General features: G+C 40.7%; 1 protein-coding gene and 1 non-coding gene across 4 annotated transcripts in view; one reads left to right on the top strand and one right to left on the bottom strand.

Moving 5' to 3' along the window:
- Window positions 1–25,652, top strand: part of SETD2 (SET domain containing 2, histone lysine methyltransferase) — a 168,925-nt gene that overhangs the window by 119,137 nt on the left and 24,136 nt on the right. For 2 of the 3 annotated variants that reach the window (XM_053600468.1, XM_053600467.1), the window contains 2 exons: window positions 17,766–17,900; window positions 23,644–23,783. In XM_053600468.1, the coding sequence (XP_053456443.1) occupies window positions 17,766–17,900; window positions 23,644–23,783 (275 nt within the window). The remainder of the gene's footprint in view (window positions 1–17,765; window positions 17,901–23,643; window positions 23,784–25,652) is intronic. The other variant, XM_053600466.1, reaches the window with a different exon arrangement.
- Window positions 22,274–22,416, bottom strand: LOC128593040 (small Cajal body-specific RNA 1). The gene has a single exon (XR_008382223.1). It is a non-coding gene; the product is annotated as a small Cajal body-specific RNA 1 (non-coding RNA).

Below are 25,652 nucleotides of genomic sequence, written 5' to 3'. Positions count from 1 at the left end.
TTTTTTTTTTTTTTTTTAGATAGAGTCTCACTTTGTTGCCTTTGGTAGAGTGCTGTGGTGTCATAGCTCAAAGTAACCTCCAACTCTTGGGCTCAAGGGATTCTCTTGCCTCAGCCTCCCAAGTAGCTGGGACTATAGGCGTCCACCACAACACCTGGCTATTTTTAGAGACGAGGTCTCACTCTGGCTCAGACTGATCTCAAATCTGTGAGCTCACACAGTCCACTTGCCTTGGCTTCCCAGAGTGCTAGGATTACTGGCCTTATTTCTGTGAGGTATTGTTGTTGTTATTGTTTTGAGACAGAGTCACTCTGGGATTGAGTGCTGGGGTGTCATAGCTCACAGCAAACTCAAACTCTTGGGCTCAAGCAGTTCTCTTGCCTCAGCCTCCCTAGTAGCTGAGACTACAGGCACCTGTTACAACACCCGACTATGTGTGTTAGGGATGGAGTCTCGCTTTCTTTTTTTTTTTTTTTTTTGTAGAGACAGAGTTTCACTTTATGGCCCTCGGTAGAGTGCTGTGGCATCACACAGCTCACAGCAACCTCCAACTCCTGGGCTTAGGCGATTCTCCTGCCTCAGCCTCCCGAGTAGCTGGGACTACAGGTGCCCGCCACAACACCCGGCTATTTTTTTGTTGCGGTTTGGCCGGGGCTGGGTTTGAACCCGCCACCCTCGGTATATGGGGCCGGCGCCCTGCTCACTGAGCCACAGGCGCCGCCCGAGTCTCGCTTTCTTAAGACTTAAGCATCACAGTTTAACTCGCGTCTGGTCATTCAATCTGCCCCTACCAAGCAGTCCTTACTGACTCCTTAATCTACTTTGTGTGGTTGATTAGTAGGTAAATAGACAAAGGTGATTCAGACTATCTTTCCCTTCCCCTCTCTGAGATTAGTTGATCAGAGAGGATGTTGGGCTTTGGATTAATGAGAAGCATAGAGAGCATATTGTTATTGTGTGTTTTGAATCCTGACTTATCATTTACCCTGTGTCCTGAAGAGAGGCACTTACAAACTTGAGTCTTAAGTTTTCTCATCTATAAAATTAGCAGAATGCATTACAGGTATTACTTGGTTTACTTTCTTTCTTTTTTTTTTTTTTTTGTAGAGACAGTCTCACTGTACCGCCCTCGGGTAGAGTGCCGTGTTGTCACGCGGCTCACAGCAACCTCTAACTCTTGGGCTTACGCGATTCTCTTGCCTCAGCCTCCCGAGCAGCTGGGACTACAGGCGCCCGCCACAACATCCGGCTATTTTTTTTGTTGTTGTTGCAGTTTGGCCGGGGCTGGGCTTGAACCTGCCACCCTCAGCATATGGGGCCGGCGCCCTACTCACTGAGCCACAGGCGCTGCCCTACTTGGTTTACTTTCATAGTACTGAGAGAGTATTGATATAAATGGGCTGGTCAGGTTCATCCATCTGGTGTCTGACCCAGAGATCTGACCTCTAGGATGAAGCCTTGATGTCTGTGTTGTTCAAGCCCAATATCTACTCTACCAACATGGCCTATTGAGAGCTTGCAAGCCATCATAACCTTGATGATTAAGTAATAAGTAGATTTGTATGTATTTAGTATCTTTGACATTGGTAGCAAATGTGTTACCAGAAAGTGACTAATTTTTTTACACGACTGCTTATTAAACGTAAAAGCTCAATTTTTAATAGAGGTCATGTAGTTTATGGTGTTTGTCTCCAAAAAAAAAAAAAAAGTCTCCCTAACTCACAGCAACCTCAAACTCTTGGACTTAAAGCGATTCTCTTGCTTCAGCCTCCCAAGTAACTGGGACCACATGTGCCTGCCACAATGCCCAGCTATTTGGTGGTGATGGTTGTTGTTGCAGTTGTCATTGTTGGTTAGCTGGCCCAGGCCTGGTTCGAACCCACCAACCTTGGTGCATGTAACTGGCACCGTAACCATTGTGCTATAGGCCCTGAGCCTAATTTATGGTGATTTTATAACATTAGTGAATAAACTTACTCTCACAAGGTTATATACTTAGAGTGTAATTTTTTACTTTATAAAGTGAAGTGATTCAGATATAAACTAATAATGATTTAACCTCACTATAAGTGGAGACAACAGTTATGTTTTGGTATTAGACCCTCTTAGATTTCTCTTGTAATTTCCATTACAAATCACTTCTGAAGATATTTCTTGCTGAATTTATATTTGAGAAATTAGTTTTCACACATTTCAAGTCATTCGAAGGGAGAAGCCATCCAACTCACATGCGGGTTTTTTTTGTTTTTTTTTTTTCACAAATAGAGTGATATAACAGGCACATCCTTGTATATGTCCCACAAGGGTATACATCTTCTGTGTTATTTAAGGCAGACTGAAAACCAGTTTCCACTTTTTGGTTTATGTAAACCTAAATAGTACTTTCTAGAAAAAGCCTAAAAGGTTTTATTATTATTTTATATATGTATATATTATATATTTCTTTTTATTTGAGACAGTCTCATTCTGTCATCCTCAGTAGAGTGCCAAGGCGTCACAGCAACCTCAAACCCTTAGGCTTAAGTGATTCTCTTGCCTCAGTCTCCTAGGTAGCTGGGAGTACACGCCACAATGCCCAACTATTTTTTAGAGATAAGGTCTCGCTCTGGCTCAGGCTGGTCTCAAACTCCTGAGCTCCGGCAATCTACCCACCCTGGCCTCGCCGAGTGCTAGGATTACAGGCATGAGCCACAGCACCAAGCAAAATTATTATTATTTTTTTAATAAATAGATATTGCTGTTGTTGCTTTTGACGTTGGTTGTCATTTGGTTTTAATAGAGGAAAAATCCATGAAACCCCCAAAATGTTCAAACAGTATATCGCCAAATGAATGTTGCTATCTTGGGAGATGATTTAGTCTAGCAATGGTGATGTTCAGCACTTTTTGCTGTTTCCTTTAGAAACTATTTTTCCACTGTATCTTTTGGGCTCAGCGCCCATATCATAGCGGTTATGGCGCCGGCCACATATACCAAGGCTGGCGGATTTGAACCCGGCCCTGAGCCGACTAAGCAACAGTGACAACTGCAACAGAAAAATAGCTGGGCATTGTGGCAGGCACCTGTAGACCCAGCTACTAGGGAGGCTAACGCAAGAGGATTGCTTAAGCCCAAGAGTTGGAGGTTGCTATAAGCTATGACACCATGGCACTTGACGGAGGGCAGCATAGTAAGACTCTGTCTCAAAAAAAAAAAGAATAATAAAGATAAATAAATATATCTTTTGCATTTTAGAAGCAGATAAAAGTTTTGTGGAAACTCATAGTGAGTACAGAAAATGATCAAGCTAGACAATTCCATTTTAGTTCAGAAATTATCCCCAGCCAGCATTTGAAGCTAGTCTTCAGAACCACAGCTTTATTCTACATTAATCAAGTAATGTAGTATTTATTTAAAGTGTATGTATGCATAATGAAGCTTACTTAACTATCTGATCTTGTCAGACAAATTTCTCATGAACATATTGTCACTGAGGGCCAAAGGAATTTTTTGTTTGTTTTGAGACAGAGTCTCAAGATGTCACCCTGAGTGTTGTGGCGTCACAGTTCACAGCAACCTCAAACTCTTGGGCTTAAGCTATTCTCTTGCCTCAGCCTCCCAAGTAGCTGGGACTACAGGCGCCTGCCATGATATCCAGCTATTTTTTGGTTGCAACCGTCATTGTTGTTTGGCAGGCCCCGGCTGTATTCAAGCACACCAGCTCAGGTGTATGCGGCCGGTGCCTTAGCCGCTTGAGCCACAGGCGCTGAGCCAAAAAAAAACCACATTTTGGGCAGCGCCTGTGGCTCAGTGGGTAGGGCTCCAGCCCCATATACTGAGGATGGCAGGTTTGAACCTGGCCCTGGCCAAACTGCAACAAAAAATAGTCAGACGTTGTGGTGGGCGCCTGTAGTCCCAGCTACTTAAGAGACTGAGGCAAGAGAATCGCCTAAGCCCAGGAGTTGGAGGTTGCTGTGAGCTGTGATGTTACGGCACTCTACTGAGGGCAATAAAGTGAGACTCTGTCTCTAAAAACCAAACAGACAAAAAAAAAAAAAAACCACATTTCACCATGGTGATTTTTTTTTTTTATAAAATTAGTATTTTGAGCTAGCTTCTTTATTGTTTTATAAAATTATAGTATGAAATGTTTATTCAACATATGTGATATAATCATGAAACCCATTCTGTTCCAAATAAGTTAAAGTGAAAGTAAGAGGAAATGAAGGTGGAAAAGTTTCAGTAGGACCTTGATGAGGAACAAGATGGTTAGGGCTTTATGAGGATTTTTAGCTGTTAGTCTGAGTAATGTGGAAAATCACTGGAGCAGTTATAATAGAGAAGCATGAGCTGACTTTTTTTTTTTTTTGGAGACAGAGTCTCAAGCTGTCACCCTAGGTAGATGCCATGGCAACATCATAGCTCACAGCAACCTCTAACTCTTAAGGCTCAAGTGGTCCTCTGCCTCAGTTTTTTATATTTTTAGTAGACATAGGGTCTTACTATGGGTCAGGCTGGTCTCCAGCCCTTGAGCTTGAGCAATCCACCTGCCTTGGCCCCCCAGAGTGCTAGGATTACAAGCATGAGCCACCTGCCTAGCCAAGCTGACATATTTTAAGAGAATCACTGTGGCTGCCCTGGGCAAAGAGATGTAGGAATCATGGGCATGACTAGGGAGGCCAGTTAAAAGGCTACTGAATAATACAGATAAGAGAATATGGTCACATGCACACAGTATGAGTACAGGGGTGAGAAAATATCCCTTATCCGTAATGCTTAGGACCAGAAGTGTTTTGGGTTTTCAAATATTTCTTAGATTTGAAAATATTTGCATTATATGTGCTTTTTTTTTTTTTTTTTTTTTTTTGGAGACAGAATCTCATTATGTCACCCTCAGTAGCATCAGAGCTCACAGCAACCTCAAACTCTTGGACTTAAGCGATTCTCTTGCCTCTGCCTCCTAAGTAGCTGGGACTACAGACACCCCGCTATTTTTTTTTTTTCTAATCATCTTTTAAAGATATCATTACGTTCCCATTTATGCTACTTATTTGCACCTTTAAAGCCCTCTATATCAGGCACATAACCCAAATAATTGATTTCTTATAAAACTTACATATATAGAAAAATATTTCTTTTTTTTTATTAAGTCATTTGTATATAGGTCATGAATACATTTAGGCCATTATGGGATTCAATGCATTGATTATTTATACAAATTGGAGTATTTACATCCTATTAACATAGCCTTCACCTCAAAGTGTGAGTGATTATAAACTGGTTTCATAGTAGTACTGAGTACATTGGATATTTTTTTTCCATTCCTGAGATACTTTACTAAAAAGGATATTTTCCAGCTCCATCCCTGTAAACATAAAAGAGGTAAAGTCTCCATTTTTTTTTTTTTATTGTTAAATCATAGCTGTGTACATTAGTGCAATCAAGGAGTACAATGTGCTGGTTTCATATACAATCTGAAATATTCTCATCACACTGTTCAATGTAGCCTTCATGGTATTTACTTAGTTATTGTATGTAGACATTTGTATTCTGCCTTTAGTAAGTTTCGCCTGTACCCATTCTAAGATGCACCGTAGGTGTGGCCCCACCCTTACCTTCCCTCTACCCTAACCTCCCCCCTCCCTTCCCCTTCCTTGGCCCTTTCCTCATAGTCTTGTGCTATAGTTGGGTTATAGCCTTCATGTGAAAGCTATAATTTAGCTTCATAGTAGGGCTGAGTACATTGGGTACTTTTTCTTCCATTCCTGAGATACTTTGCTAAGAATATGTTCCAGCTGCATCTATGTAAACATGAAACAGGTAAAGTCTCCATCTTTCTTTAAGGCTGCATAATATTCCATGGTATACATGTACCACAATTTGCTAATCCATTCGTGGGTCCATGGGCACTTGGGCTTCTTCCATGACTTAGCAATTATGAATTGGGCTGCAATAAACACTCTGGTACAGATGTCTTTGTTATATTGTGATTTTTGGTCTTCTGGGTATAAACCTAGTAAAGGAATTATAGGATCGAATGGCAGTTCTAGTTTTAGGTCTCTACGTATTCTCCAAACATCCTTCCAGAAGGAACATATTAGTGTGCATTCCCACCAGCAGTGTAGAAGTATGTGCCCTTTTCTCCACATTCACGTCAACATCTTTGGTTTTGGGATTTTTTAAGTGGGCTACTCTTACTGGGGTTAGGTGATTATCTCAGAGTAGTTTTGATTTGCATTTCTCTGATGATTAAGGATGATGAGCTTTTTTTCATGTGTTTGTAGATCGTGAGTCTGTCTTCTTTAGAGAAGTTTCTCTTCAAGTCCCTTGCCCACCCTGAGATGGGATCACATGTTCTTTTCTTGCTAATACGTTTGAGTTCTCTGTGGACTCTGGTTATTAGACCTTTATCGGAGGTATAACCTGCAAATATTTTCTCCCATTCTGAGGGCTGTCTGCTTGCTTTACTTACTATGTTCTTGGCTGTGCAGAAGCTTTTTAGTTTGATCAGGTCCCAGTAGTGTATTTTTGATACTGCTTCAATTGCCTGGGGAGTCCTCCTCATAAAATATTCACCCAGGCCGATTCCTTCAAGAGTTTCCCCTGCACTTTCTTCAAGTATTTTTATAGTTTCATGTCTTAAGTTTAAATCTTTTATCCAGTGAGAGTCTATCTTAGTTAATGGTGAAAGATGTGGGTCCAGTTTCAATCTTCTACAGGTTGCCAGCCAGTTCACCCAGCACCATTTATTAAATACGGAATCTTTTCCCCACTGAATGTTTTTAATTGGCTTGTCAAAGATCAAATAATGGTAAGTAGCTAGATTCAGCTCTTGGTTCTCTATTCTGTTCCAGACATCAACTTCTCTGTTTTTGTGCCAGTACCATGCTATTTTGATCACTATCGATTTATAGTACAGTCTCAGGTCTGGTAGTGTGATTCCTCCTGCTGTGTTTTTATTGCTGAGTAATGTTTTGGCTATTCGAGGTTTTTTCTGATTCCATATAAAACGAAATAGTATTTTTTCAAGATCTTTAAAGTATGACAATGGAGCTGTAATAGGAATTGCATTAAAATTATATATTGCTTTTCCATTTGTTAACATCTTCAGCTATTTCTTTAAGTTTCATAGTTCTCTTTGTAGAGATCTTTCACGTTCTTTGTTAGGTATACTCCCAAATATTTCATCTTCTTTGGCACTACTGTGAAAGGAATAGAGTCCTTGACATTTTTCGGCTTGGTTGTTGTTGGTATATTTAAAGGCTACAGATTTATGGGTATTGATTTTGTAGCCTGAGACATTGCTGTATTCCTTGATGACTTTTAAAAGTTTTGTAATAGAATCCCTAGTGTTTTCCAGATATACCATCATATCATCTATGCAGAGTGAAAGGTTGATCTCTTCTGACCCTATGTGGATACCCTTGATCGCTTTTTCTTCCCTAATTGCAATGACTAAAACTTCCATTACAATGTTAAAGAGCAATGGAGACAATGGGCAACCTTGCCTGGTTCCTGATCTAAGCGGAAATGATTTCAATTTAACTCCATTCAATATGATATTGGCTGTGGGTTTGCTGTAGATGGCCTCTATTAGTTTAAGAAATGTCCCTTCTACTTAACAGTTTTCTTAAGTGCTCTGATCATGAAGGGATGCTGGATATTATCAAAAGCTGTTTCTGCATCAATTGGAAGAATCATATGGTCCTTATTTTTTAGTTTGTTTATGTGCTGAATTACATTTATAGATTTACGTATGTTGAACCAGCCTTGACACCCTGGGATAAATCTCACTTGGTCGTGGTGTATAATTTTTTGTTTGTTTGTTTGTTTTTTGGCCGAAGCTGAGTTTGAACCCGCCACCTCCGGCATATGGGACTGGCGCCCTATTCCTTGAGCCACAGGCGCCGCCTCGGTGTATAATTTTTTTGATGTGTTGTTGGATTCTGTTTGTTAGGATCTTATTGAATATTTTAGCATCAATATTTATTAGTGATATTGGTCTGTAATTTTGTTTTCTTGTTGGGCCTTTCCCTGGTTTGGGGATCAAGGTGATGTTTGTTCGTAGAAGGTGTTGGGTAATATTCCTTCTTTTTCTATATTTTGGAAGAGGTTTAGTAATACAGGTACTAGTTCTTCTTTAAAGGTTTGGTAGAATTCTGACGTAAAGCCATCTGGTCCTGGGCTTTTCTTTTTAGGGAGATTTTGTACAGTTGATGCTATTTCAGAACTTGATATAGGCCTGTTCAACATTTCCACTTCATTCTGGCTAAGTCTTGGTAGGTGGCGTACTTCCAGGTATTGGTCGATTTCTTTCAGAGTTTCATATTTCTGAGAGTAGAGTTTCTTGTAGTATTTGTTAAGGATTTTTTGAATTTCTGAGCAGTCTGTTGTTATTTCATCGTTACCATTTCTGATTGATGAAATTAGAGATTTTACTCTTTTTTTCCTGGTTAGGTTGGCCAAAGGTTTATCTATTTTATTGATCTTTTTAAAAAACCAACTTTTGGATTTATTGATCTGTTGTATAATTCTTTTGTTTTCAATTTCATTTAATTCTGCTCTGATTTTGGTTATTTCTTTTCTTCTGCTGGGTTTTGGGTTGTAGTGTTCTTCCTTCTCCAGTTGCTTGAGATGTCCCATTAAGTTATTAACTTCCTCTCTTTCCGTTTTCTTGAGGAAGGCTTGCAGTGCTATAAATTTCCCTCTTAGGACTGCCTTTGCAGTATTCCAGAGGTTCTGGTAATTCGTGTCTTGATTGTTGTTTTGTTCCAAAAATTTGGTGATTTCCTTCTTAATCTCGTCTATAACTCATCTATCCTTCAGCAGGAGGTTGTTTAGCTTCGAAGTTTTTGTGTGGGTATGCAGATTCCTGTTGTTACTGAGTTCAACTTTTATTCCATGCTGGTCTGAGAAGATGCAAGGAATAATTTCTATTTTTTAAAATTTGTTGAGGTTAGATTTGTGGCCTAGGATGTGGTCGATTTTGGAGTATGTTCCGTGGGCTGATGAGAAGAATGTGTATTCAGTTTTGTTGGGATTAAATGTTCTGTAGATGTCTGTTAAGTCCAGATGTTGAGTGGTCGAGTTTAAATCTAAAATTTCTTTGTTTAGCTTCTTTTTGGAGGATCTATCCAGCACTTCTAAAGGGGTGTTAAAATCTCCAACTACTATGGAACTGGAGGAAATCAAGTTGCTCATGTCTGTTAGAGTTTCTTTTCTTTTTTTTTTTTAATTGTTGGGGATTCATTGAGGGTACAATAAGCCTACAATTGCAATTGTTAGGTAAAGTCCCTCTTGCAATCATGTCTTGCCCCCATAAAGTGTGACACACACCAAGGCTAGAGTTTCTCTTATAAGTGGAGGTGCGTTCTGGTTGGGTGCATAAATATTAATAATTGAAATCTCATCATATTGAGTATTACATTTAACAAATATGAAGTGTCCATCCTTATCCTTCCTTATTTCGGTTGGTTTAAAGCCTATTGCGTTTGCAAATAGGATTGCAATGCCTGCTTTTTTCTGCTTTCCATTTGCCTAGAGTATAGATGACCATCCCTTCACCTTGAGTCTATATTTGTCTTTTAATGTAAGATGTGATTCTTGTATGCAACAGATATCTGGCTTGAGTCTTTGTATCCAGTAAGCCAACCTGTGCCTCTTTAGAGGACAATTTAAACCTTTCACATTGAGAATATTGATAAGACTTTCGAGAGTCCAGTGGACATTTTTAATCCTTTTGCGACCGTGGAAGTTGGAATTTGATCAAAATGTTCTGTGTGGGTTTACTTTTGTGGTGCAGGATTACGCTGGTCTTTATGGAGCATAGGTCCGAGAATATCCTGGAGAGCTGGTTTAGTTATGGCAAATTTCTTCAACATGTGAATGTCATTGAAGTATTTAATTTTTCCGTCATAGGTGAAACTCAGTTTAGCTGGGTACAGGATCCTGGGTTGAAAGTTATTTTGTTTTAGGAGATTAAAAGTCGATGACCATCCTCTTCTAGCTTGAAAGGTTTCAGCAGAGAGATCTGCAGTTATTCCAACATTCTTGCCCTTGTAGGTGATGGTTTTCTTTCATGGCTGCTTTCAGAATAATCTCCTTCATATTAAGTTTAGTGAAATTGATTATAATGTGTCTAGGGGATGTCTTATTTGGGTTGAGTCGTGCTGGAGTTCTGAAACTTTCTGCTATCTGAATTTCAGAATCTCTTGGCATGTCTGGAAAGTTCTCCTTCATAATCTCATGGAGAAGAAACTCTGTGCCTTATGAAGCCACTTCTTTGCTTTTGGGGATCCCTATAAGATGAATATTAGTTTTCTTTGAATTATCCCAGAGCTGTCTGAGAGAGTGATCTGTTTTTGCCCTCCATTTCTCTTCCTCTTTGAGAGTTTGGGAGCGTTCGAAAGCTTTGTCTTCAATGTCAGAAGTCCTTTCTTCTGCTTGCTCCATTCTGTTACTGAGGGATTCTACTGTGTTTCTCAGATCTTTGAGGGCTGCAACTTCTTGTCTCAATGTGTCAAAATCTTTGGTCATTTGATCTTTGAATTTATTGAATTCTTGAGATATCTTTTGGGTTTCTACTTGGAATTCTAATTCGATCTTATTTGCTATCCAGATTCTGAATTCGATTTCTGACATATCAGCTATTTGTTTGTGCATGGGATCTTGTGCTGTATCTGCCCCATTGATAATTTTGGGAGTTGATCTGCTCTGATTATTTATATTGCCAGAGTTTTTCTGTTGATTTCGCCTCATGATTGTTTTTTGCCGTTGCCTCTGGCCGTCCTCAGAGTTGGGGAGGTGTCTCTCCAAGATTAGACCCCAGGGGCATCACTCTGTTATTGCTGGGTCTTTGTAAGGAGTGACCCTGTGTAGTTCCTCTGGGGCTGCCCCAGCCAGGGAGTTCTGGTTGTGGAAGCAGCTCTGGAGTGTGACACACCCGGATCCAGCAACAGGGTGGGAGGTGGAGTGCATGGTTCTGGGAGTGCCTGGAGCCCAGTGAATTTGGCACAGAGAGCCCAAGTCTCCTGCAGTCTCTGGCCAGGAGGAAGGCTCTGTGCAGAGGCAGAGAGGGCTCTGGAGGTCACGCAGCTACCAGAGTCACTGGCCTGACAAGCAGGCCAGTGTGGAGGCAGGGAGGGTACAGGAGGGAGGATGCAGTGTTGCACGGCTCCCGCAATTCCTGGTCAGGGCATGCGGAGGCCTGGCGGTTGCGGGTGGGAGTCACGGCGCAGCTCTTATGGAGGTCCGGGTGGCGCCAAGACCCGGATTTTGAGGTTGTTATTAGCTGTGACGCCACAGCACTCTACCCATGGCAGAAGCCCGAGGCTCCAGTGTGCCAAAACCGGTCTCACTCTGACCCTGAAGGTTTTGTCCCTGAGGGTTAAGGCTATAAGGCAGCTCAGTCCCCGCCTTTAAGCTGCTCAGTCACTAGGTTATTAGCTCCCGCCCGATCTTTGCTCTGCGACCCTGAGGGCGGAGTTTGCCGGGGCAGTTCTCTCACAATGGCTCCTTGCGGCCCACAGCCAAACACTATTAGCTCCGTCTGGCTCAGCGGCTCAGTCTGGGGCACTAGACAATGCCCAAAGTTCTCCACACTCCTGCTGAAGCTCTTCCCAAGGCAGTTCAACTGAGTGCCAAGTCCAAAAACACCGAAACAGTTCACATGTAAGGCCTTTCCGGTTTGCAGTCTCACTGTTGCTTGTACGGCTGCTGGCGGGATTAGGTCGATGGAACACATGCAACCATTTGCCAGTTTTCCACTGTTTTTGTCCTCCTCTTGGGGTCCAGAAGTCCCTCACTGACTCCCTGTATCCTCAAAGGGATGATTATAGGCAGATCCCACCAGCCAGAGATGCCTGGAGTCTTATCTCCCCAGACGCACCTTGCCCTCTTGCTGGGAAGATGTTACTCGGCCGCCCAGTCTCCTTTTTTTTTTAATGCTGCATAGTATTCCATGGTATACATATAACATAATTTATTAATTCATTCATGGGTCGGTGGGCACTTGGGCTTCTTCCATGACTTGGCAATTATGAATTGAGCTGCAATGAACAATCTGGCACAAATATCTTTGTTGCCAAATGATTTTTGGTCTTTCGGATATACACTTAGAAGAGGAATTGCAGGATCAAATGGCAGATCTACATTTAGATTCCTTAGTATTCTCCAAACTTCCTTCCGAAAGGCACATACTAGTTTGCATTCCCATCAGCAGTGCAGAAGTATTCCCTTTTCTCCACATCCACGCCAACATCTGTACTTTTGGGATTTTGTGATGTGGGCTACTCTTATCGGAGTTAGATGGTATCTCAGAGTGTTTTTGGTTTGCATTTCTCTGATGATTAAAGATGATGAGCATTTTTTCATGTGTCTGTAGACCATGCACCTGTCTTCTTCAGAGAAGCTTCTGTTCATGTCTCTTGCACACAATGAAATGGGATCACTTGTTTTTTTCTTATTAATAAGTTTCAATTCTCTACAGATTCTGGTTATTAGACCTTTGTCAGAAATATTACTTGCAAAAATCCTCTCTCATTCTGTCTATTTGCTTTACTTAGAGTATTCTTGGACATGCAGAAACTTTTTAATTTGATCAGATCCCAGTAATATATTTTTGATGTTGCTTCAGTTGCCCGGGGTGTCCTTCTCATGAAGTATTCTCCCAGGCCAATTTTTTCAAGTGTTTCCCCTGCATTCTCTCCAAGAATTTTTATAGTTTTTTTTTTTTGGTTTTTGGCCGGGGCCGGGTTTGAACCTGCCACCTCCGGAATATGGGACTGGCGCCCTACCCCTTGAGCCACAGGCGCCGCCGAATTTTTATAGTTTCAATGCTTGTTTCTGAAGGAAGTGTGTTTGACTTTAGGTCGTTAAACCTGATCCAGCTTTTGTTGGTATTTTTGGAACATAAAATAATTAAATTCTGCTTTTTGTGGTCCACTTCTTCCCAAATCATCCACAGATATCCTCCACTGTAAAACTCAAATGAGGATGCGAATAAATTCATACCCTTCCATTCACCTTTCTTCCTGAAAGTAGTCGACATGGAGGCTTCCCTGAGAGCTCAGATGTCTGACTATGTGTTCCTGACCTGACATGATCATATTTGACTGACCCAGGCTCAGTCAGGGGCAGGTTTACGACTTTTTTCCCCCTCGATCTCTCCCTGGGCTGAGCATCCCTGTGACGCAGCCTGTAGTAGTCATCAGCCTAGTCTTTGGGCTGGAACCTCAAGAGAGTAAGGGCAGCTTTTCCCCCAAGGAGGGAAAATTTGTACTTGGCTGGTATTCAGCATTGATTTCTGTTTATACTATAATGTCCTTAGGTATTGGCTAAATTTGTGCTGGATCCACTAAGGATAGTGACCATTGTGACTGCTCCAATGCTAAGCCACAAGTGAGAGCGGCTGTCTCTCCAGGAGACACGGTAGAAGAGACCTAACTCAGCATAGCCTGGGAACAGAACCCTGAAACCAAAATCAGACACCTGATAAGAATGAGGAAGGCAGGGGGATGCTTTCAAAAGCTTTTTCCTGAAATCTTTATATACCTGGGCAGAGTGTGCTGAAGGAGAGGGGGAGGAAAAGGAGGAGAGTCATCCAGGCCACAGTGTGTGCTTTCCAAAGACCCTGGAGTCCACAGTTTCTGCTGGACTCTGGAATGGTTCTTTTGTTTCCTCCCCCGCTATTTTTTTATTTGTAGTTGTCATTGTTTGGCAGGCCTGGGCTGGGTTCGAACCCTCCAGCTCCAGTGTACGTCACTGGCTCCCTAGCCACTGAGCTACAGGCGCTGAGCTTTTTTATTTTATTATATTTTATTTATGATTTTTTTTTTTTTTTTGAGACAGTCTCACTTTGTCACCCTCTGTAGAGTGCGGTGGCATCACAGCTCACAGCAACCTTTAGCTCTTGGGCTAGGGCGATTCTCTTGCCTCAGCCTTCCAAGTACCTGGAACTACAGGCACCTGCCACAGTGCCCGGCTATTTTTGTTGCAGTTGCCATGGCTGTTTTAGCTGGCCAGGGCTGGGTTTAAACTCATCACCCTCAGTATATGGGGCCTGCGCCCTACCCACTGAGCCACAGGTGCCGCCCTTTTTTTTTGAAACAGAGTCTCAAGCTGTCGCCCTGGGTGGAGTGCCGTGGTGTTACAGCTCACAGCAACCTCAAACTGTTGGGTGCAAGCAATTCTCTTGCCTCAGCCTCCCAGTAGCTGGGACTACAGGCGTCCACCACAATGCCTACATATTTTTGTTGTTATTGCAGTTGTCATTGCTATTTTAGTTGGCCTGGGCTGGGTTTGAACCACCAGCATTATATGTGGCTGTCGCCACTCATTATATATACTTCTGTTTGAGTATCTCTAATCTGAAATCTGATATGTTCCAATGTGCATGTCCTTTCAGCCTCATGTGGACCCTCAAAAAGTTTCAGATTTTGTGGGATTAAGGATTTCAGATTTTTGGATTTGGAATCCTCAACCAGTACATACATGTATATAATCATGTGCTACATAATGATTTTTTAGTCATTGGTAGACCACATGTACAACTGTGGTTCCCATAAAATTACAATAGAGCTGAAAAATTATTCCTTTTTTGGCTGGGGCTGGGTTTGAACCCGCCACCTCCAGCATATGGGGCCGGCGCCCTACTCCTTTGAGCCACAGGCGCTACCCAATTATCCTTTTATTTCATATTTTTTTTATTGTTTGGGATTCATTGTGGGTACAAAGAATTAGGTCACACTGATTGCATTTGTTAGATAAAGTTCCTCTTATAAGTAGTGCCCTACCCCCAAGAGGTGTGCCATACACATAACCCCCTTCATCCCCCTCTCCCCACTTGCTTATCCCTCTACCCCTGCTGTATGAGCTCATCTACTGCCTTCATTTTAGAATAGAGTACATTGGATTCTTGCTTCTCCATTCTTGTGGATGCTTTACTAATAAAAATATATTCCACCTCCATCCAGATTAATACAAAAGATGTAAAATCTCCATGTTTTTTAGTGACTGAATAGTATTCCATGGTATACATTTACCACAGCTTGTTAAAACTATGCTGGGATTGGTGGGCATTTAGGCTGTTTCCACATTTTGGTGATTATAAATTGAGCTGCGCTAAACAGTCTAGTGCAAATGTCCTTATAATAAAATGTTTCTTTTTTTTCTTCTGGGTAGATGCCCAGTAATGGGATTGCAGGATCAAATGGGAGGTCTAACTTGAGTTCTTTGAGGATTCTCCATACTTCCTTCCAAAAAGGTTGTATTAGTTTGCAGTCCCACCAGCAGTGTAAAAGTGTTCCCTTCTCTTCACATCCACACCAGCGTCTGCAGCTTTGAGATTTTGTGATGTGGGCTGTTCTCACTGGGGTTAGATGATATCTCAGGGTACTTTTGTTTTGTTTTGAGACAGAGTCTAATTTTGTTGCCCTCCGTAGAGTACCATGGTGTTATAGCTCACAGCAAAATTCTTGGGCTCAAGCGATTCTCTTGTACCAGCCTCCCAAGTAGCTGGGACTACAGGCGCCTGCCACAACACCCGGCTGTTTGATGGGGGTCTTGCTTTTGCTCAGGCTGGTCTCAAACCTGTGAGCCTCAGGCTAAGAGTAATTCACCTGCCTCAGTCAGGGTAGTTTTGATTTGTATTTCTCTGATGATTAGGGATGATGAGCATTTCTTCATAGGTTAGCCATTCGTCTGTCTTCTTTAGAGAAGGTTCTACTCATGTCTCTTGCCCAGTGATATATGGGATTGTTGGGTCTTTTTTTGTTGATTAGTTTGAGTTCTCTGTAGAGCCTAGTTACCAGGTATTTATTTATTTATTTATTTATTTATTTTAGAGACAGAGTCTCACTTTGTCACCCTCGGTAGAGTTCTGTGGCGTCACAGCTTACCGCAACCTCCAGCTCTTGGGCTTAGGCGATTCTCTTGCCTCAACCTTCCAAGTAGCTGGGACTACAGGTGTCTGCTGCAACACCGGCTATTTTGTTTTTGTTGCAGTTTGGCTGGGGTCAGATTCGAACCCACCACCCTCTGTATGTTGGGCTGGCACCCTATTCACGAGCCACAGGCACTGCCCAGTTATCAGGTTTTTATCTGATTAATAATATGCATATATCTTTTCCCATTCTGAAGGTTGTCTGTTTGCTTTGGTTGTTGTTTCCTTAGCTGTTGGATATCCTTTAATTTTTTTTTTTTTAATTTCAGGTTAATATGGTGTGTATGATAAGGTTACATTGTTTGTGAAAAATTCTTATTTCCTTGTAACTACTTGATGATCCTAACTTTGTCTAAGCCTAAGCTAATGTGTTTGAATCTTAGTTTAAAATAATTTTTTTTGCTAGCTGAGGTGGCTCACATACCTGTGATCCTAGCACTCTGGGAGGCTGAGGCGGGTGGATTGCTTGAGCTCAGGAGGTTGAGACAGCTTGAGCAGAAGTGAGACCCTGTCTCTCCTAAAAACAGAAAACTGAGGCAAGAGGATTACTTGAGCCCAAGTGTTTGAGGTTGCTGTGAGCTATGACGCCATTGCACTCTACCCAGGGCAGCAGAGTGAGACTTTGTCTCAAAAAAAAAAAAAAAAAAAAAATTTTAATTGATATACAATAGATATGTATATTTTATATAATTTCTCAAAATAATAGTGTGATTGGGATATTCATCTTCTATGTTTTCTCTATGTTAGAAACAGTCATATTATTTTTTTCTAGCTATTTTGAAATATACAGGAGATTATTGTAAACTCTGGTCATCCTAATCTATCAAAAACTTTGGTTTTTTTTGTTTGTTTGTTTGAGATAGAGCCTCAAGCTGTTGCCCTGGGTGTTGCCCTATGGCATCACAGCTCACAGCAACCTCCAACTCCTGGGCTCAAGTGATTCTCCTCTCTCCACCTTCCAAGTAGCTGGGACCACAGGCACCCACCACAATGCCTGGCTTTTGTTGTTGTTGTTGTAGTTGTCATTGTTGTTTGGCAGGCCCGGGCTGGATTCGAACCCGCCAGCTCAGGTGTATGTGGCTGACGCCTTAGTTAGCCACTTGAGCTACAGGCACCGAGCCTTAAAAATTTTTATGTCTGCTATCAAATCAAACTATATACTTTTTCTCATTAATCAACCTCTCTTCATCCCCATGTTAGTTTTTTTCTTCATGTGTGCTTTTAACAAAAAGTTTTTAAAAAGCAAAAATATTAAAAATTCTAAAAGTACAAAAAAAGTTACAATAAAATTCTAAAATTACAGGTGTACAATATGTTCATGTTGAACTTTTTGAATGAAATAGTCAAAAAGTTGAAAAAATTCCAAAAGGTTAAAAGTAAAAATGTTACAGTAAGCTTAGGCTAATTGAAGAAAGAAAAAAGTTTTAAATAAATTTAGTGTATGCTAAGTGTACAGTGTTTATAAAGTTTACAGTATTTCACAGTAATTTCCTAAGCCTTCAAATTCGCTCACCATTCACTCACTGACTCACCTAGACCAACTTCTAGTCTAGTAAGCTCCATTCATGCTAAGTGCCTGACATAGTTGCCATTTTTTATCAAGTGTGCAGTATTTTTTACTGTACTTCTTCTGTGTTGAGATATGATTACACAAATATATCTTTCTAAAAGAAACTTTCATATTTGAAACAAAAGATTATTTTATACATTGTATGCAAATATACATATATGGAAAAGTAAACATGTTTTGGATGTACCGTCTAATAAGACTGTTGCAGTTTGAAAATCACTGCTTTATTATAACTAGAGAAGAATAAATTATTGATTTCTTCATTTTATCTTTTAGAGCTATGCCCAGCCAAGTCTTCAGTACATCCAGAGCCAACAGATTTTCACAGCTCACCCACAAGGAGTGGTGGTACAGCCAACTGCAGCAGTGACTACAATAGTTGCACCAGGGCAACCTCAGCCCTTACAGCCAGTAAGAAATATTTCATTTGTTAAAACTCTCATTGCCTATCTTCTCTTTAGAAGATTTTCTTTGTGTTTTGGTTTAGTTTGGGGTTTAATTTTTGTTTTCTACTATGTTCTTTTTTTAAATTTATGTAGTCAGCAATCTTACCTGAGTATCCTGAGAGCATACACTTAACCATTCCATCAAAATTTTTAATTCTGTGGAATTAACAGCTTTGTTTTTTTATGTTGTTTCTTACTGGTATATATTTTGTTTCTTAGAATCATTCTTACTGTTATTTACCCTGACTGACCTTGTTTCTTTTTTGTTTTGTTTTTTGCTTTTGTTTTTATTTGTTTGTTTTTCAGATGAGGTCTTGCTCGCTCTTTTGACCAGGCTAGGGGCTAGATGTGCAGTGGTATGCAGAGGTGTCATCATAGCTCACTGTGATCTCAGAGTCCTGGGCTCAAATCATCCTTCAGCTTCCTAAGTAGTTAGAACTATAGGCATGCATCACCATGACTGGCAATTTTTCTGTTTGTTTTAGAGATGGGGTCTTGCTGTGGTGCTCAGGTTGTTCTTGAACTCTTGCTTTAGTTTTTTGTTTCTTTTTTTTGAGACAGTCTCACATTGTCAACCTTGGTAGAATGCCGTGGCGCCATAGCTCACAGCATCCTCCCTACTTCTGGGCTTAAGCGATTCTCTTGGTTCAGCCTTCCAAGTAGCTGGGATTACTGTGACCTCTTGCTTTAAGTGGTTCTCCCCCCTCAGCTTATCAAAGTGCTAGGGTTACAGGCATGAGCTACCATACCTAGCCTTATAGTTTTACACTTTGTGGATTATTGAAGTGGTAATTTTCTAGATTATCAGTATTTACTCAGTATAGGTTTAGCTCCCTTATCCACGATGCTTGAGATTAGAAATTAGATTTCAAAGTGGTGCTTGTGGCTCAAAGGAGTAGGGCCAGTCCTACTGAACATATGTTCTGAACATAAGCCAGAGATGGTGGGTTCAAACCCAGCCCCAGCCATAAACTGCAAAAAAAAAAAGAAAAAGAAAGAAATTAATTTCAAATTTTAATGGACTTGTAATGTTTGCCTTTTCTTTAAGCTGGTTGAACATCCCTAATCTGAAAATCTGATATCCGAAATGTTTCCTTAAGTATTTCCTTTGAATGTGACTGTTGAACACCCGAAGTGTTTTGCATTTTTGGATTGGGGCTGCTAATCAAGGGAAGCTTTGGGTATTCTGCAGCATACGTAAAAGGATATGATAAACTGTAATGTTATTATTGTTTTTGGATAAAATGGAAAACAAGACTGGCATAAGAAGCAATTTGAAAGATTTTAAACAGGAGAATAACATGATAGGTCAGATCAGCAATTTATAGGACTGATACTTCTGGAGAAGGCTTATTGGGGTAATCCAGCAATTGATAGTGGCTTTAGACAGGACAATTAGTAGAGATGGCATAAAAATACCGTGGGTGAAAGAATTGGAGAATAAGACAATGTGTACTTAACAATAAATATTTGAGTGTTTGTTGTGAGTTGTACCCTTCTAGACATTTTGAATACAAATATGGATAGAATTCCTTTAGCATTCTTTCTTTATTTTTTTGAGACAGTCTTTTTTATTCTTTTTTTTATTAAGCCTTTTGTACATAGATCATAAATACATTTCAGTGTGTTGATTATTTGTACAAATTGGAGTGCTTACATCATACTAATCAGCATAGCTTTCATCTCATTTACCCAATTATAGCATTAGGGCATTTGTCTTCTACACTAGATAGAACCAACTTGTACTTGCAATGTGCTCCATAGTTGTGGTCCCCCTACTATCCCCTACTATCACTCCCACTCCCTCCCCGTCCCTCGCCCTCCCCTTCCCTCCTTCATCATAGCCTAAAGTTATGTTTCATTTTTCATATGCAACTGTGAGTTATTATAAATTGGTTTAACAGTAGTACTGAGTACATTGGATACTTTTTTTTCCATTCCTGAGATACTTTACTAAGAAGAATATTTTCCAGCTCCATCCATGTAAACATAAGGGAGGTAAAGTCTCCATATTTTTTTTACTGCTGCATAATATTCCATGGTATACATATACCACAAGAGACAGAGTTTTATTATGTCACCCCTTGGTAGAGTGCTATGGTGTCACAGCTCATAGCAACCTCCAACTCTTGACTTAAGCCATTCATTCCCTTGCCTCAGCCTCCTAAGTAGTTGAACTACAGGCACCCTTCACAATGCCCAACTATTTTTTGGTTGCAGTTGTCATTGTTGGTTAGCTGGCCTGGGCTGGTCTCGAACCCTCCACCCTCAGTGCATGTGGCTAGTGCCACAACCACTGTGCTACAGGTACTGAGCCTCCATTAGTATTCTTTTTTTTTTTTTTTTTTGTAGAGACAGAGTCTCACTGTACCGCCCTCAGGTAGAGTGCCGTGGTATCACACGGCTCACAGCAACCTCTAACTCTTGGGCTTACGCGATTCTCTTGCCTCAGCCTCCCGAGCAGCTGGGACTACAGGCGCCCGCCACAACGCCCGGCTATTTTTCTGTTGCAGTTTGGCTGGGGCTGGGTCCGAACCCGCCACCCTCAGCATATGGGGCCGGCACCCTACTCACTGAGCCACAGGCACCGCCCTCCATTAGTATTCTTATAAGCCTGCATTCCAAATAAGAGAATTGGTCACAACAAATAAATGATCCTGAAGGTAGTGAGAGCTTAGTGTCATGAAAGGTGTGGATAAAGTATTGGAGGATTTGAGAAGGGAAATAATTGTTATCAAATAGGGGAAGGAGCTGGGTGCGGTGGCTCATGGCCTGCTAGCACTCTGGGAAGCCGAAGCAGATAGATTACCTTAAGCTTACAGGTTTGAGACCAGCCTGAGCGAGATCCAGACCCCATCTCTAAAAATAGCTGGGTGTTGTGGCAGGTGCCTGTAGTCCTAGCTACTTGGTAGGCTGAGACAAGAGAATCGCTTGAGGCTCTGTGCTAGCCACATATACCGAGGCTGGCTAGTTCGAACCCAGCCTGGGCCAGCTAAAACAACAATGACATCTGCAACAAAAAATAGCCGGGTGTTGTGGAGGGCACCTGTAGTCCCAGCTACTTGGGAGGCTGAGGCAAGAGAATCGCTTAAGCCCAAGAGTTGTAGGTTGCTGTGAGCTATGATGCTACAGCACTCTACTGAGGGCGATACAGTGAGACTCTGTCTCAAAAAAAAAGAGAATCACTTGAGCCCAAGAGTTTGAGGTTTCTGTGAGCTATGATGCCATGGTACTGTACCTAGAGTGACCAAATAAATAAATAAATAAAAGGGGGGTGGGAGGATTAGTAATTTAGTAGATACTAAATGATTTGGAGTATTCTTAGTGACATGGAAGCTTAGGGAAAAGAGGTCACTTTGTCCAGGTCAGACAGAGGGTAAGGGAATGGAAGAAGTGAAACTTAGGCTGGGCCAAAAACCTGTAGTTCAGTGAAGTTGGGATAAAGAAGGGTGTGCACAAAGTAGGGATGGTCAAAGACCCATGCTTGCTTACTGCTGGGCATATTTTATTTGAGCCTGAGGTCTCAGGTTCCTCTTTTACTTCTCAGGCAAAGGTAAAGCAGAAAAAATTATTCTTCATCACTAGACTTACATAGAAGGAACAATTAAGGTATGTATTTTTATGGTGATTGATTGTATTAGTCTATTAGGCCTTCTATAACAAAATACAGCAGACTGAGTGGCTTAAATGATAGAAATTTATTTTCTTACAGTTTTAGAGACTGAAAGTCCAAGATTAGGGTGTTAGCAGGATTTTTTTTTTTTAATAGCATTATGTTCGGAGGGGTTGGTTTTTGATGAAACCTCTTCTTGGCTTGATGTGTCATCACATAGCCTTTTCTCTACACAAGTTCTCTGATATAAAAACTTCTGTTTTTTTTGTGTATCTGTTTTCTTCTTTGTTTTTTGGAGAATCCACAAATAACATTTATTTAGTCTTCAATCCTCAACTCTCTTGATATTAACAAGATAGCACAGGTAGAAAACACAGGCTTATGTGGTTTTCCTTTATGTCTTGCTTCTTTCAGTGGCTCATCACCCATCTACTGGTGACTCAGAGTCTGGCCCTAGCCTCACATCTGATAGTGTACTTCCTAGGGGCCTTGTAGAGATACGCCTTCCTTTTGTAAGGGAAATACTCAGTAAATTAGCTTGTGCTAATGAAGGTTGTAGTCAGAAGACCTGGGCTTCTCCTGCTCTGCCACTTACTCTGTGTCTCACTGCTTTGGACACCTATTATTTGATCTACCAGTACCAGTTTCATCCTACCATCTTTCTGAAAACTCTTTTTTACCCATCCCCATTCTAGTCATACAGGTTTTTTTTTTTCTTGTTTTCCAGTTGTGCCTTTGATTTATAACTCAGAGTGTATCTTTACACACAGGCTTAAAAGACTCGTGGCTTTTGCTTTAATATTGCACTTCTTAAACCCAGATATCACATAACTTTCTCTTCTTACAAGGATACCAGTCCTAATTGATTAGGTTCCCTCCCTTATGGCATCATTTAGCCTAATTACCTCTTTACGAATCACACAGTATTAGGGCTTCAACATAATATATGTTGTATAGACACAATTCAGATCATAACAGTGATTTTTTTTTTTTTTTTTTTTGCAGTTTTTGTCCAGTGCTGGGTTTGAACCCACCACCTCCGGCATATGGGTACTCCTTTGAGCCACAGGCACTGCCCGCATAACAGTGATTATTATGTTTTTTTAAATGTGGCACTAAAATTTAAAAGATAGCTATTATCGCATTTCAGACCTGCAAAATACAGAAATAATATAACGGATGAATATTTTACTTTTTTTTTTGTTTTGTTTTTGAGACAGTCTTACTATGTTGCCGTTGGTAGAGCCCTGTGTCATCACACTCATAGCAACCTCAATGGGCTTAAGCCAATTCTCTTGCCTCAGCCTCCCAAGTAGCTGGGACTACAGGCACCCTCCACAATGCCCAGTTATTTGTTGTTGTTGACATAGTTGTCATTGTTGTTTAGCAAGCCCCGGATGGGGTTTGAACCCTCTAACCCAGGTGTATGTGGCCGGTGCCCTAACCACTGAGTTATGGGTGCTGAGTCTGTTTGTTTTTGTTGAGACAGAGTCTCATTCCATTGCCCTAGGTAGATTGCCATGGCATCATAGCTCACAGCAACCTCAAACCCTTGGGCTCAAGCAATCCTTTTGTCTCAGCCTCCCAAGTAGCTGGGACTACTGTAGCCTGCCACAACACCTGGCTAGTTTTTCTATTTTTTTTATTCTTTTGAGACAAAAAAAATAAAAACCATGCATCATAGCTCACAGCAACTTCATACTCTTAGGTGGATAAATGTTAATATTCCTCAGGTGTTTTTTGTTTTTAAAGATAGAGGTATATAAAAGACCACTCAGCTAATTTGTATTCTAAAGTTGGTATGCCATGTAGAATTGGTTTTTTAAAGTTTCAAAAATACTGTTTTAGATGATGAACTGCTGCAAGCTAGTTTTAGTGTGATATCGTGGATGGTGACCTTGGAGCCAATTGTCAGTTTTTGATAGAGCCCTACAGCTCTTCATGTATTGTCTTTTTAATCATTTCCTAGATTTATTTTTCTTTTAAGAGAAGATAGATGTTCATTTTTGTGTGGTGCTTAAGTGGACTCTTTTGTCCCATTCAGCTGGATTAAAAGAGATGTCAGTGATCACAAACATGTTTGTTTTCATTGTAGCCTGAAATGGTTGTGACAAATAATCTCCTGGATCTACCACCCCCCTCTCCTCCCAAACCAAAAACCATTGTCTTACCTCCCAACTGGAAGACAGCGAGAGATCCAGAAGGGAAGATTTATTACTACCATGTGATCACAAGGTAAGAGGGGCTGTGTGGGTATTCCCTAGTCTGCTTTCCAGTGATGAAAGAAGGTGCCACTGTATGGGGAGTTTTACAGTTGTAGACTTCTTGCCATTGGCTGTTAATTGTGCTTAAAAGGGCTCCTAGATGTCTAGATTTCCATCTTAAATGTGTACGGCCTTTAAATTTTGGTTCTTTTGGGGTTTATTTTAATGTACTTTCGATCTAAAATAACTCCTTTGAAGAAAACTAAGGCACTTTTTTTAAATGGTAGAAACTTCATCTAACATTTTGTAGATGTCAGAGGTCATGGACAAACATTTTCTGTAAAAGTCCAGAAAATATTTTAGGCTTCTCTGGTCAAGCAGTCACTACCAAAACTACTTAACTCTGCCATTATTATATAAGTAGACATAGATGGTATGCCATTGAGTGGGTATTTCTGTGTTCCAATTAAACTTTATTTACAGAAACAGGCAATGGGATGGAGTTGGTCCATAGGCCATGGCTTGACAGTGCCTGCTATGTATTAAAACCCTAATTTATCATTTTCTTTGCATTTTTAAAAATTTTTTTTGTAGAGACAGAGTCTCACTGTACCGCCCTCGGGTAGAGTGCCGTGGCGTCACACGGCTCACAGCAACCTCCAACTCTTGGGCCTACGCTATTCTCCCGCCTCAGCCTCCCAAACAGCTGGGACCACAGGCGCCCGCCACAACGCCCAGCTATTTTTTTGTTGCAGTTTGGCCGGGGCTGGGTTTGAACCTGCCACCCTCGGCATATGGGGCCGGCGCCCCACTCACTGAGCCACAGGCGCCGCCTTCTTTGCATTTTTTTTTAACAACAGGACATTTGTTCCAAATTGAAAATAGCTAGCTTGCTTATTCCTACGAATAATTATTTAATTCCTATGAAAATTATTTATGCTTGTTTTAGAAAATAAATATAGTAGAAAAGTACTACAAAGGAAGTATAAATACTAGAAATACCACTACCTAGAAATGACTTATTTAATGTTTTCTTTATTACCTTTTTGGACAGATAGCTTCACGTTGCATATATGTTCTTTCTGTGTGTACACTCTTTGGTATATAATCTTCTGTAAATTGTTAGGATGCATATTTTTGCTTTATTAGTAATCTATTTTATGGAAGCTAATTATTATAGAATTGTGTGTTTATTTATTTTTGAGATAAGGTCTAACTCTGTCACTTGGGCCAAAGTACAGTGGTATTACAGCTCACTGCAACCTAACACTTGTGGACTCAAGTGATCCTTCTGCTTCAGCCTCTCTAGTGGCTGGGACTACAGGTGCTCACCACACTCAGCTTATTTTTCTATTTATTGTGTAGATGGAGTCTTGCTCTTGTTCATTCTGGTAAAATATTTCTCTGTTTTCTGCTTAGAAAGCCTTCCTTATTACCTTTTTAAAATGCCTTTATAAAATGAGCTCTAATTATGCTGCTAACTGAATTTGTAGTGATTTTTAGAACGAGTATCTGCAAATGTAACCAGAACTTTGTTTCTCAACACCAAAACAAGCTTTTTTATACTATCAGTCCTTCAAAAATGAAAAAGATTGTATTTCTTTTATGTATGTGTACTTTCCTGTGTTTTTAACAAGGTTTTCTTTACTTGACACCTAGCAACACACACACACACATATATAAATCTCACAGTTGCTTATGGGTCTTTTATTATAGTAGAAGTATTAAGCCTGTTTTTTAGTTATTTCCATAGGTCAGAGGTAAGAGTATTTTCACAATAATCTGTATAACTGCCTTTGATGTTGTTGACTAGAAATTTGTGTGTTAGGCTCAGGCCGATAAGCATAGCACTGTGGGAGGCTGAGGTGGAAGGATTAAGACTAGTGTAGGTATCATGGAG

The sequence above is a fragment of the Nycticebus coucang genome, chromosome 8 (genome assembly GCF_027406575.1).
Source record: "Nycticebus coucang isolate mNycCou1 chromosome 8, mNycCou1.pri, whole genome shotgun sequence".
NCBI lineage: Eukaryota > Metazoa > Chordata > Mammalia > Primates > Lorisidae > Nycticebus > Nycticebus coucang.
This window is presented reverse-complemented; position numbering and strand designations above follow the sequence as displayed.